This window comes from Stegodyphus dumicola, chromosome 12 (genome assembly GCF_044657685.1).
Source record: "Stegodyphus dumicola isolate Sdum_Otavi_A_Nest chromosome 12, ASM4465768v1".
Taxonomy (NCBI): domain Eukaryota; kingdom Metazoa; phylum Arthropoda; class Arachnida; order Araneae; family Eresidae; genus Stegodyphus; species Stegodyphus dumicola.
Genome location: NC_140779.1, coordinates 80,249,649 through 80,263,714, shown reverse-complemented (window position 1 = coordinate 80,263,714; position 14,066 = coordinate 80,249,649). Strand labels below are relative to the sequence as shown.

The window sequence follows — 14,066 nt, the reverse complement described above, 5'->3', positions numbered from 1 at the left end:
ATCGTCTGCAGTATTTCTCTCCAGTTTGTTTTGGAAGTTTTGTGTTTTTTAGCTCTGTGCAGCCATGAATGCTAAACGAAAAGAAACTTTGCCTGAAATTCGAAAATTAGTTATTAATTTGCATATTGAACGTGGAAAATCTATTAGAGAAACTGCTGAAACAGTTAATTTTAGTCATTCAACAGTTTTCAATATCATTAAACGATATAAAAAGAATCATATGATTCAGAATAAAAGAAGACCTGGCCGACCATCAAAGCTATCCAATGGAATAAAGCGAATTATCGTTCGAAATATTAAAAAAAAAATCCTAGAATTAGTGCTCCTAACGTTGCTGCTGATTTACATGAATTATATGGAGTAATTGTTAATTCTGAGACTATTAGAAGAGTAATTCGATCTACTGGATATCACGGTAGAGCAGCCAGGAAAAAATTCTTCGTAAGTGAAAAGAATAGAAAACTCAGACTGGCTTTCGCAAAATCCAACATAAAATAAGAATTCTGATTACTGGATTGAAGTTATATTTACTGATGAGAGTAAATTTAATATATTTGGTTCTGACGGTAGAATCTTGGTGTGGAGAAAACCCAGGGAAGAATTTCGTAAACAGAACTTGGTGCCAACAGTAAAACATGGTGGAGGAGGAGTTATGGTATGGGGTTGTATGTCGTCCGTTGGAGTTGGTAATCTTGTTTTTATTGACAGTATAATGGATCAGTACAAGTATATTGACATTTTAAATCAAAATTTGAAATCTTCAGCACGAAAATTGAACCTTCATAACGATTTTAAATTCTACCAGGACAATGACCCAAGAACACTGCTTTGAACGTTAGACTCTGGCTGCTGTATAACTGTCCTGAAATAATAAAAACACCACAACAATCTCCAGACTTAAATCCCATAGAGAATATTTGGCAAGACTTGGAATCAAGAATTCGCAAATACACCATTTCTTCAAAACAACAATTAAAATCGATGCTTCAAGAAGAATGGGGTAAAATCACTCCAGAAATCACGAAAAAATTTGTCGAACCCATCCCAAGAAGATTAAATCGTGTTTTAAAAGTAAAAGGAAATACAACAAAATATTAAAACCTTTTAAAAAGTAAAATTTTTGTATAAATATTTAATGGAAAAGTAAGTGTCCATGTGGGCCATTTTTTGCTCCGTTCTAAAGAATTGTATTTTTATTAAATTAATATTTTAATATTTTGAAAAAATGTATGTTATGTAATAATTGTTACTAAATTTAAGTATGAAACACACCCACAAAAAATTTTACATGTTTTTTTAATTTATTTTATTGCAGTTTCCTTTTGTAAAGCACAAGTGTCCCATCACTTTTGTGAGACACTGTACCTCGTACCAAAATTCTTACTTGCCACATTGAAATAGGTTTATTATGGGCGCCTTAAAAATAACAAAATGGAGATAATTTGAAGTTTGGACTTTAAAATACAACATATTGGTGCAATTTCTAATGCGTATACTATATGTATGCGGAAGATACAAAACTGATAAAAAGAAGAGATGATCAAGCCCTCTAAGAAAATTAAAGAAAAGTATCCATCCTTAAACAAAGATGTATAAGCTAAGTAAGTGTTTCCTAAATCTCTTTAAAAAAACTCACGTTCTGAAAATAAAGATATTTTCATTTAACTTTTTTAAATGAGTAATTTAATGAGTAATTTTTAAACTGCTAAAAAAATCAACACATTTTAACTTTATTGTTATTGATAAATAATTTAAAATAAAATTATGCGGATTTGTTAATGAAGTCAATGCAAACGTTGTAATGTTATTTCATTTTATTTCTTATTCCAGCGATTCTCTGTATGGACATATAAAATGCTAAATTTAAAAAGAACCTTAATCACTGCGTAGTTCTTTCCATGAAATATTAACCTATTTTTTGTTAAGAATTTTAGATTTATCTTAAATTCGGAAAAAATAATTTTAACGACTTGTTGCGGAGCAATTGTCAACACACACAGATTTTTTATATTTAAATATATTTTTAGAATAATTCTTAGAGTGTTGAAAAAGAATTAATTTTATCTTGTTGCCATGAAATGTTACAAAATTTATATAAATAAAAATGTATATAAATAAAAATTAATATATATCTTAATGCACGTTGTTAGACTTTGAATCGTTGAAGACTTTGAAATTGTTGATGACACTGAAGACGCTAATTTACTATGAATCGTATTTTTAATCCATCTTTCTGATTTTATATGTTTTCATTTTCAAAAGCATGTTTTCTTCATTAATGGCAACCATTCTTGTGTTTATGTTTAAGCGTTTGCTCATCAGCAATCAAGTCGTTAAAACTTGAAAAGAGGGCATGTGGGCTGCAAGTGGAAGCAGAAAGATCCTTACTCATTATAGTCTGTTACTTTAAAATAGGAATTTCAAGATTATTTTCTGCTACCCGATTTGACTCACAACCATGGGAACAACAGCTCCAGAAAAATAGTCGACTCGCTTCTGTTTAGCGCGTTTCGTTTCATGAAAAGCACCCGAATGAAGGTTGACTTGAACTAAGGTTTAAATGACGTGGGGCGAAAATAAATGCCGTGGCGTTGATGACGACAAGAGTTACGATCGCAAACTGAGAACTGGCAATGGCCTTGAAGACCTAGTTTAAAGTAACAGACCACAGTACAGTATTACCATTAACATTTTTCTCAAAGAGTCTGAAGTTTAATAAAAACTATTAATTACTTTTTTAAAATCCTCTTGAATATCAGTCGCATGGCTGAATATGCTACAGAATCTGAAGTTAATATAGTAACAATTAAACGTTTTCAAGCAAATAAAACTTCAGATAGTTTTCTAAACCTACTGATGCATAAAGTTTTGTTCTTTATCTGTTGCTTGAACGTGGCTACATATAACTTCCTTTGATACTATTATATATGAGATTAATGCATATTATTCTTATCCTTACATGGGTGCGGAGAAGTCCTGCAATGCTTGTTTGACCGTTGAGAAAACATTCCGATTTTCTTCTTCTTTAGAGTTGTCCGCACAGAGAGACTGAAGTCTGTTCAAGTACGTGTCGAAATTGTCCGGGGTAGGTTTCTCGTCTAAGTTGGGTAACCGGACGTGGTCCAGGAGGTTGATGAAATTGTTCCGAAGGGATTCGTAATACTCTGTCAGGTGGTTTGTCTTCTGAGCAGTGGAATGAGGACTCTCCTGAAATGCATAAATTTGATTATTTGATAACTCAAAACAACTTAACTATAAAATGTATATACTACTATCACATTTCTGTTTAGAACATAGTACTGAGTTTTAAAGGTCCTACATTATGGATTAGAAGCCTATGAAAGGCTGCTATTCGTGCCTACAAAATAAACTTCCTAAAATTCTAACAAATATGGTAGTTTCTTTAACATCCAAATTATTTCTAGGAATCCAAAAAATATAGAGAGAAAACAACCCAGTCCAGGATATAATGCGTTTAATTAAATAGCTTAACAAACGTTGCAAACGGTACAAATCTTTCTCATAGTTAAATTTTAATGTATTAAGTCTAAAAATATGCTATGGTAATCTTTGTACAAAAACTAATTAGAATGGTGATAAATTATTAAAGAAAACAAACTGTATGCATTTTAAGCAATTTAATGAATTAATACTGAAGTAATTATTTGTTGTTACACAGAAATATATATAATATAAAGCAAATAGAGAGATTTTACTCTACTGAGAATAAATACAATGCTTATCTTCCCAAAACCCTTTTTTCCCTTTAAGAAGAATCAAAATCTCTTGATCCTAAACTTATTTTGCCACATGTGTTGGAAATCATTAAATTTAGGTTTTTTAATAATTTAATCCAGGGATTAATTAGTCCATTCAAACTAGTACTTGAAAGAATATGATTATTGTATTATAATTATTAGATTTTACGTCTTGAACAGAAATTTTCGGAACGTACGAGAATTAGGCATTTACAATTTTGCGGGTTTTTATGATCCATATGAGTGAAAGAATAGAGTGCTCATCGAGAATTCCACTGCATACCAGCACAATAGGAGTTTGAAATCTATTAATTAAAAATTTGCTCGTCATGTATGATCCATATATATATCATGTATTTTTATAAAGAAGTCATTATTTCTATGAATTTTGAACCATCGTTTGATTTGTTACAAATTTTGAATCGTATTTTTAATTTACCTTATGGATTTTCCCCACTTTTACCCTCTAAATTCTGAAAACTTGCCTGGTTAACATCGTATGCGATAAAAATTTACTGTTGATTTCTCATTTGATATTAATCTAATTTATGTTCAAAAATTGAATTGTTAAGAAAAAAAGAAAAGTTTACTCGGTCCGAATGTCTCTGTGGTTGCTCCATTTGGGTGATATCTGTTCGGAGCTGGTACATCTCCGATTCCACTCGGGCATTGTATTCCTGGAGTTCCATTATCTCTTCTTCCAGGGCTCGGATGTTGGAAAGATCCTCCACACCAGTTACTGGAAAGAAGAAATTACGCGATTTTAACATATTTGAAATTATTAAAAATAACGAAAGAGCACTTTCGAAAAGAAATAACGAATGTGACACATTTATGCATCATTTCATTACCATCGCAATTTAAGAAACATGATGGCTACCCCAAAATTCGCAAAATTTGTTAAAATATGTTCATTTAATTTGCATTACATCTTCATGTCCTCCTTCACCTTTTGATAAGTTTCCGTCTGCCCCAACGCCATTCCAACGACTAGAAAGCCATTACGCAATTTTCATGCATGTATATTACATATACATAAATGTAAATTATGTTACAACGTTCAGCACCGCCTGCGGTTCATTTTCAGTTGCATCTGAAGCTAAATCCTTTCGCTTAAACAACATTTTTATTTTCGAAAAGAAGATGAAGTCGAAGAGCATTAAATCTAATGATAAAGACCGCGAAACCCAAGTATCGTGTTATTGAATTCCAAAAACTACTTCAGGTTAATTTTAGGCACTTTCATGTACAACGTGGTTTAGTATTATGTTAGTGAAGAGCGACCACAGTAATCAAAATTTTAAAATGACATTCGGTCAATTTCAAAATGGTCAGACTATTGGTTGGATAAAATATGAGTATACTGTTTTCACCGAAAGCTTTTTGAATCATTCTATGACTTTCTTATTTATAAGAAAATGTTTATTCACATCCGCTGTCTTTCCTTATTATCTATTTCCATGTGAAATGCAAAACAGAATGTTAAAAAATTCACACAAGCAGAACGGTGTATATCATCGCGAATAAGAAATACATATGATTGACATTACTGCATATTTTTACAAATTTTTGGGTAGCCTACATACCCTTAATACTAAGTCATATTAAAATATTAGATTTGGTTATTCGTAAAGATAGAATTGAGAAAATATTTATTAACCCAAACAAGCGATAGCTCAGAACGGCTATTAATTTCTCTTTGGCATATTGCGTTGGTTCACTATACAATGGCGTTTCACTTTTCAAATTGTTGTCACCAAATATTAGAGCCCTGCATTATATTTAAAGAAATTAAATACTGAAGATTCTGCATGAATGCAATCATTTTTTTTCCGCATTGTGAAAAAACAACGGTACCTAGAGACATCAAAATTTGAATAACGTAGTCCTCTACTCGAATATGGGCATCTGGAAGCCCAAATTTGGAAATTAGAATTTGTTTTATTATGTATTTCATATTTTGTAACACTTTGAGGATTTATTGATTAACAAACGCAATGATTTCAAAGCGTTCCGTTAAATTGCGTGCATCTTCCCAAGCACGGATATTTTATGCTCCAGGTTTCTTTTTCTCTTTTTTTTTTTTTTCTTTTTTTTTTTTTTTATTTTTTTTTATTTATTTATTTATTATTTTTTTTTTTTTTTGTAATATTGTTGTTGAACTGAATTTTATGGTCTAAGTTCAAAGAATATGATATTTAAAACACAAAAAACATCAAAAATATTATATTAGCCCATTTGGGCGTAATATAAAATCTGAAAACTTTTAGATTTTATTAGTCTAAAAGGGCAATTTGTCCTGAAGGACTATTAATTTCGTTTTGGCATTTTGCGTTGAAAACTATAAAAACGGCGAATTACTTTTTAAATTGTTACCACCAAATATTATCGCCCCGTATTATATTTAAAGAAATTAAATAATGAAGAATCTACATGAATGTATGTATGTTTCTTGTATTGTGATAAAACTACGGTACCTAGAACCATCAAAATTTGAATAACGTAATCTTCTATAGAATATGGGCGTGTGGAAACCCTAATTTGAATTTTAAATTTGTTTTATTATCGGTTTCATATTTTTTAACATTTCAATGAATTTTTGATTAAAAAACTAAACGGTTTCAAAGCGAGCAATAGCAACACTGTACGAAAAAAAATTTTTTATCTCCAGTGCGCGAGACTCTGTATCGGAAATTCTAAAGATATGCTCATTTAAAAATTATTTTGCGATATTGCTGTTGAACTGAATTTTATGGTTTGAGTACGTAAAACATATTTAATAAATAAAGGCAGCACACAAAACGTTAAAAAAAAGCCCCTTTGGACGTAATTTAAAATTTGAAAGCTTTCAAATTTTATTTTTGTATTGTTTTATATTTTTAATTTATGCTGAAAAATATTTATCTTAGAGTTTTTATTTCTAAATTGATATTAAAACTGAATGTAATTTTTTTTTTTTTTTTTCTTGTGCTGAAGGATTGTCTCGCGCAACATCTAGATTATACACATTCAGTGTTAGAATTTTTATTAATTTCACGGTATTGATAAATGTCACCCGTTTCAAAACGATGTTTATTTTATCAGATTTAGGCAATACAGAGACTATAATTGAAATCAAAATATGACAGTTCTTTATAAGGAAATTTCAAACACTGAATGAAAGGGGTGAAAACGAATGAAATCTTACTGCCGAAGATGCTTAGAAAAATTTCATTGTTTCATCCGATTTTTTACTAATTGATCACTATCCGAATAGTGATTAGTATCTAAAAATTGAGCATAACCTTACTAGTTAAGCTATGGAATGAAATGACATTCCTCTGAAATGATTAGGAGATGGGTATAAAATAGGAAAAACAATATTTCTTTGTATTTCCAGCGAACGACACCTGTTTCCTTCTAGCCTTATTCTATATTTAAAATGCATTTTAATTAAGGATGATTGAATTGTATTACTTTAAAATATGTGTTTTTTTAGATGGGAAATTATTTCCAGTTCGGGTTCTGACTTCTTGCAACAGTTTCTAAATTTTTTTTTTTTTTTTTTTTTTAAATCTTGAAGAATCCTAATCATTCGCGGTTAAAGATTCACTTGTAAAGTTTAGTAATGTTTACTAGCTAATGGATTTGCCAACGCTGGTGAAAGCACACAGCGGGTACTGGCTCATCAAACATGAGGAACAGTACGTACCTGGCTGATGCTTGATGGGCACAGCAGGTGCGTCTTCATCAGTCGTTGCTTTAGCTTTACGAACCGCCTGGGCCGCCCTTGGGCAGCCAGAGAGGCTACGGTGAGTGAGGAATGTACCGTTTGCGTGGCCACTACCATCGCAGCCTGGTGTTGGACAGCTACAGGGATAAATACCCACCTTAAAACCATATATTTAGCACTTATTTCTAAGCAATTCAGGACAGCTAATCTAAGACAGACTTGCCACTAAAAAATAATTTTGTTTTGCGGAGCAACAAAAGCGAAATTTTGAAGATAAATGCTTAAAGCAAGCGTGGAAATGATTTTTGTCAGAGGATACATATGCCAAGTGCTTGTGTTTCGGCTGTAATGGCTCGTAACAACCGATATTTTGAATGAAAAGTTAATTGGTACATACTTTTATAAAGAGTAATATTTTGCTTTAATTACTTGATCCTATATTATTAATGAATTGTCCTGGAATGAATACTGGATGTTAAATAAATAATGTTATTTTATAAATGTTGAGGAATATTCATGTGAATAAAACTTTGCATATTAAATTCTATTTTAACGAAATAATATCCTTTATAGAATAGTTTCTGTATTGCCTAAGAGAAAGTTAAAGAAGATGTAATGACAAATTTTAACTGACAGAGAAAAATTCAAGTTAGAAAGTAAGAAATTATATTTCAGTTTTCAATTATTTGATATAATGTAGAGGAGACAAAATAGTGTCACATACAATACACAACTCACCTTTCCTGCTATTTTTACTCCGGTTTTTGTGCAGAGTAAACTAAATTGTGAATCGTATAAAATTTAACATTACTCTTTCATTTAATGAAGTTCTCTTGGTATATATAAACCGAAGTAATTTTATATATTTTTTTGCATGTCTTCTGTGTGTTCTATAATCTATAGTCTATAGTTCTATAGTCTTTGCATTAAGCAAGCTTTCTTCTTTATTCTTGTATATGTAAATATTTGTCATAAGGAACACACCATTTCTTGAATGGTAAAATTTTATTTTGAAATTTTACAGCTCTTTTTTTTACATATTATAGTACTCACGATGCCTTTAAAAACTAAGCAAAAAGGGTCTTAACTTGGCCTAAATTTTCGAATAAAACTATCTTATTTTCGAGAGAGATCAATCACATATACCTGAGGTTCAAGGGAAAAAATATAATTTTATTTTTTCATTAAGAAAAGAAACGTATATCTGATCGCCCTTAAAATCGATCTTTTGAGTTTAAACTTTACGGCAACTGATGCTTTTATGCCTTATTTGAAATTTTGCACAATTGTATTTCCCTTCCAGTTTGATTAAAATGCCTATTTATTTATTATAAATTAAAATTATATAATTCCGCTTAAAGAAGGTATTGCAAGAGATAATATATGTAGCGACTGGAAAGTTATACTTTAACTATTGCTTTAAATTCATTTAAGGAAATCTTGATAAAAATGCCCATAGAATAATAAGCAATTTTTAATTTTGATATTTTAATTTTCAGAATTTGGTATCTTTTCATATTTGAGCTATTTATCCATAAACTAGAAGTTTTTAAATTTTAATTTTATGCAAGTTTGATTTAAAAAATTTGTTTAGTATTTCGTTTGTTGAATTTCTTTGGTTTATTATCTTGACATTTAAGTGCATTATATACATTTATACATATTCCCTTTATACACATTTTAACTTGATACAGATTGACGTATTATTTGAATACACTAATTTTTTATTTATAAAAGAGTAAGCCGTTAAAGAGTTTCTTTGGAAGTGAAAAAGGATACTTCAATAATATTCTAAAATTTTAGTGTGATGTATAGACTATAAAAAGTTTTAAAATTGCTTTGTGAGTGTTTTTACATACCAAGAGTACTTCATTGATGAAAAAATTTCGATTCAGTAACTTAATTATCAAGTGTAATTAAGATGTTTTTAAGAATTTATACAATTATTTTTCAACAAGCATTGCTTTGCCAGCCATTTTGCGCTACCAACAAGCAAGCATGCGATAAGAACTAAGTAATAATAGAAATGAGCTCATGCAAATTCAGGAATGCGGGTGAAGCATGCAGATTCAATTCAAGATGCAAATGCAACTGGGAGCTACTAAGTTCAAAAATCCCTGGCGAAGCTAAACCGATGAAGGGTTAGCAGACAGTGCGGAAAAGAGAGCACCGGATCGCCTACCTCACCCCTTCTGACTTGACCGGCCGAGACTCACGAGGCATCGTCTCGTGTCGGACCTTGTTGTGGTTGGCAATAGGACACCCCGAAGCGCTGAAAACCACAGTTCAGCAAGAGTTAGTTCAACTGTTTCTGATAGGGATAACATTAAAATTATCTAGCGCTATAAAAGGAATCAAATACTATGCTAAGCAAATTTTCCTTAACACGGCATGTTTAAATTATTTCTGCAAGAGGTAAAGCGAGGGGCTGTTTACATCGGTGTCGTAGAGAAACCGGCAAATTACATATAAACAATCCGTGAGTAGGGCTATACGAACGTCAACATGACGTAGCAAGTGTAAATGAGAATTTGCGGAATTTTTTTACTAACATTCATGTGGCAGCATATGGTGACCAAATAATACGTAAGTGATAATTCATAAATATATATGTAAATAGTGCCGATAGAATTTCTGCTATTGTAACGATATAGAAATGAAACCCCCTAATCATCAAATCATTAAGTGTCATTTTTATCTAACACATAAACAATAGAACTGCTTTGGTTTTACTTGAACACTTAAAAAGTATGAATTCAACTGAAACGCAAACTGTTACTTTTAATACAGCAAATACAGAAATACGACTAGATAAAATAATGCTAGTTCTATATAAATACAAGAAATTTGTTCCTTCTAAGAATTCTGATTTATTGAATTCTGAAATAAAACTCGAGGGGGGCACAAATTTTTAGTCAACATGAAATTTCCGTTTATTAAGTTTTCTTTTCTAAGAACTATGATGGCATTGATTTCGAACTGTTGACTACGATGTGAAGTCTTTATTTGCGTAACTGAAAGACAAAAATTTAAGAAATTTCACGTAATTTTTTAATTTGTGTAGCCAATACAGCATGTACAGTAACATGCTGGATACGTCAGCCTGTTAATCATTAAATGAATTATTAAACGCATGTTAATACATCGCAATTATTGGCATATTTCATCTTCTTGCGTATTTCTTCTCTAGGAGTTTCAATATGTGACTTAAAACCATTAGTTCATAACTACATCGTACAAGGTATGTACACATAGCAAAGAACGTTATGTAAATAAATTGAATGATATTGAAAGTATCCACTGTAGCTGCTTTTTACTTTCTTGTACGAAGTAATCGCGAAAAATTTCATGTATCATATTTCTACGGAAATATTCATTTCGATCGCTTCCGAATCCATTTTGACTATATTTTTGCACGTCATCTGTACACATGGACAGAATAAAGGACTCTTTTTTCCAAAAGGGATTGTAAAATGGTTTTCAAAGCGGATTGTTTCTTGAAGTCTGTATATATATAGATACATACGTAAGTATGTATCTCGCCTAACACAAAAGCGATTAGCCATAGAACGTCAAAATTTTGTACACGGCATTGCTATAACATCTAGTTGAGTACTTTAATTTTTTATTGTAATCGGCAGTACTAAAAGTACATATATAATACATTCGGGTTTTGGCAATGTCAAATTTAAAAGTTAAAAAAATTAATTTTGGCCACATAACGAAATCTAACTTTTAATGCAGTCTCCCGGTTCCTATACTTATATTTGGAATAATTTTATACTCGTTATGAAAAGATAAAAATACAAGATGTTTGACTCCCGTACGACAAAAATTCACCGGAATATTTAATTTCAAAATTTTTTATTTTAGATGTCATTTTCAATTTGCCTTGAGGAATCGGTTAATTAAATTAGAATAATTCGAGGATATAAGTTTAACTGAAGCATAGCAAAAAATGTATATAATTTAATAGATCATACAAAGAGGTGCGATATTGGTAAATCTACTTATATTTGCTTTCCAACTTGCTAAGATCATCCTTCAACTTCTCTGTTAAAAAATCATAGCTTACTCCCATTGATTTCAAGTAACAAAATTATTAAAATCGCGAGATACACGGGTAAATACGGAATGCCGTATAATCAGTTTATGTTTGCTAACTACTAAGTCCTGTAGCTCAGAAACTACGGAATTGCGGTAAGCAGCATGCACAGCGATGATAGTTCTACCAAAAAAATACAGTCTTAATGAATTTATCACTGATCATGATAAAAAGTTGTGAGATTTCTTTATCCTATTACCTGTTTTAAACTTTCCCGCTTAAGGAATTACAAAACTTTGACCCTTGAAAATTTCTTATCAGAATAATGTTGTTTTAAAACATCTACACGCATTCCTTTAAATTTCTAACTGAAATTAATAAATAAGGAAATTCAACTAAATGATAGTTTATAGTCATTATTAAAAGGCTGATGTAATGGTATCGTACTAAAGCATCCGAAACCTGCAGTTAACTACTCTATGAAATGCTTTGTCAAATCGATTAGTTAAACCTGTTTGCAATTTCCCCACCCCTACTTTTCGCCTTCCTTGTGCGAAGTAAAAAAAGTATTGTAATCACGAAAAATTCCGGTTATCATATTTCAATGAAAATATCCATTTTGACAGCTATTGTACGCAATTTTTCGATGTTTTTGCCTGACATCTGCACGTAAGGACAGAATAAAGGACTCTTTTTACCCAAACGAATTATAAAACTGATTGAAAATGGATTCAGAAGAAATCTTTTCGTGGCGTCTGTACGTACGTAAATAATGTACGTATGTTTCTAGCATAACTCAAAAACGAGTGGCCTCAGAACGTTGAAATTTTGTATATAGGGCTCTTATAACATGCAGTTGTGCCCCTCCCTTTTTTGGTTACAATCGGCCACACGAAAATTATATATCCACTCTGTTACCGGCTCCGGGAGCTCAGTTTTTTTATTCTTATATGTTGGTAAATTGCATATTTTTTGCTTTAAAAATGATTGAATTATGTTGTTCTTATCTTCCGGTTAGGTTTTTTATGCCTTAATCTGTATGCGATACTTGTAGAATTATCAACAATTTAAAAGTTGTTTAAATGCGACTAAACCTAAGTTTTCTTACCGTAGCATCCATTTGCATTTGAAACTTAGGCAGAATAGTGATGCACATTCAGTGTCTTTTTGCCAAGTGAGACCAAAATGAATCTTTTAGTTTCCTGCACCAAAAAATCTGCCTTTTAGCCTTCTGGCCAAATTGCTTTTGCAGAAACTCCAATTTTAATTGCAAAAATTGCTTTTTTTTTTCAATTGTTTTAACTCTATTTGGTGTTGCGTGTTTTTCTGTATCTTTCGATTTTTAATGAAGATATCTAGAGTTTTTATGTATTTCTGCTTCGCCGCGAAGAGAGAACTGAATTAATTGAATGAGAAATATATCTCTAATGAAATTCGAGGGAATAGGTGTTTCGTATTAGCAGCAAATATTGTCGCCAGTCTATCACGGACAAAGGAGAATGTTTGCGAGTAGCGCATGGGCATTAGGTAAGCGGCGTTGAATCGTCTGGAAAAACGTGTTTTTTTAAAATTTGTTTAATTTCTTTTATACATAGTTTTAAATTTATTATAGTATTTGAATAGAACATGTGGCAATGACTAAAATAATTCTTCAGATGATATAATTTTTGTGAATTCTGAGTTATAAAAGGAATGAGATGTAACGCTGCTAAGTGAACCTAGCGCCAGATTGTCGCTATAGTAAATAAATATTGTGAATTTTAAAGAGTGCATTTATTCTATTGTGGTTTATGCGCTATCGACGAAGTAGATTTAATTTAATTCAATAAGTTTAAATGATATGCAGGAAAAATGCGTATAATTTAATATTTCGTACGAGGAGGTCATGTGTTGTACACATCAAATTTTTTAATTGTGTGATTGTCACCATAGTTTCCGTTCTTCTAATTTCAGACAGGATGTTTTTCGACCTTTTACAAAATAAGTGAATTCATGTATATATAATTTTAAATAATTTCATTAATAAGGCTCCAAAATAAAAATATTCACCTTCAATTGAAATGAGAAAGTTTCAATGAATTGTTGTTGTTGGATGCTTTGTTCATTCATTCATTAAAGTTACCAGAGCGTTGTCAACTTCGAATTGATTTACTAATTAAACTACTCGAGGCTACATACCTTTCGTTTTACTTTCGGTTTCTTTTTACCCTACAGGACGAATAACATCATAATTTTGCTCGTAGATATCTTCCTTACCTTGATTTAATATCTAAGGTTCTAGAGTACTTAGCAGTGATCCTAAAATAATATTTTAATTATTTAATACGTGATTAAGTCGAATAGAGAAGAGGTGTAGTAAACTCAAGTTTATCAAAGAAAATTCCATAAAAACTTAAAAACATCCTGACCTGCATTCACTTTTAACTCTATCAAGCTAATAATTTTAAAAAAGCCGATAAATGAAATGGATTTATTAGTGAATGACGAAGTTACTTTCTTAAATTATTGGGTCAGTAACAGAATAGCAATCTAACTCTCTTTACCACGTACT

The 14,066-nt window shown here is 31.0% G+C and overlaps 1 protein-coding gene across 9 annotated transcripts in view; it reads right to left on the bottom strand.

Annotated features, from left to right (window-relative positions):
- LOC118187366 (uncharacterized) overlaps positions 1-14,066 on the bottom strand; it is a 554,527-nt gene that overhangs the window by 12,389 nt on the left and 528,072 nt on the right. For 8 of the 9 annotated variants that reach the window (XM_085806623.1, XM_085806627.1, XM_085806622.1 and 5 more), the window contains 3 exons: positions 7,450-7,607; positions 4,349-4,497; positions 2,960-3,207 (listed from right to left, as the gene is read on the bottom strand). In XM_085806623.1, the coding sequence (XP_085662749.1) occupies positions 2,960-3,207; positions 4,349-4,497; positions 7,450-7,607 (555 nt within the window). The remainder of the gene's footprint in view (positions 1-2,959; positions 3,208-4,348; positions 4,498-7,449; positions 7,608-14,066) is intronic. The other variant, XR_015038239.1, reaches the window with a different exon arrangement.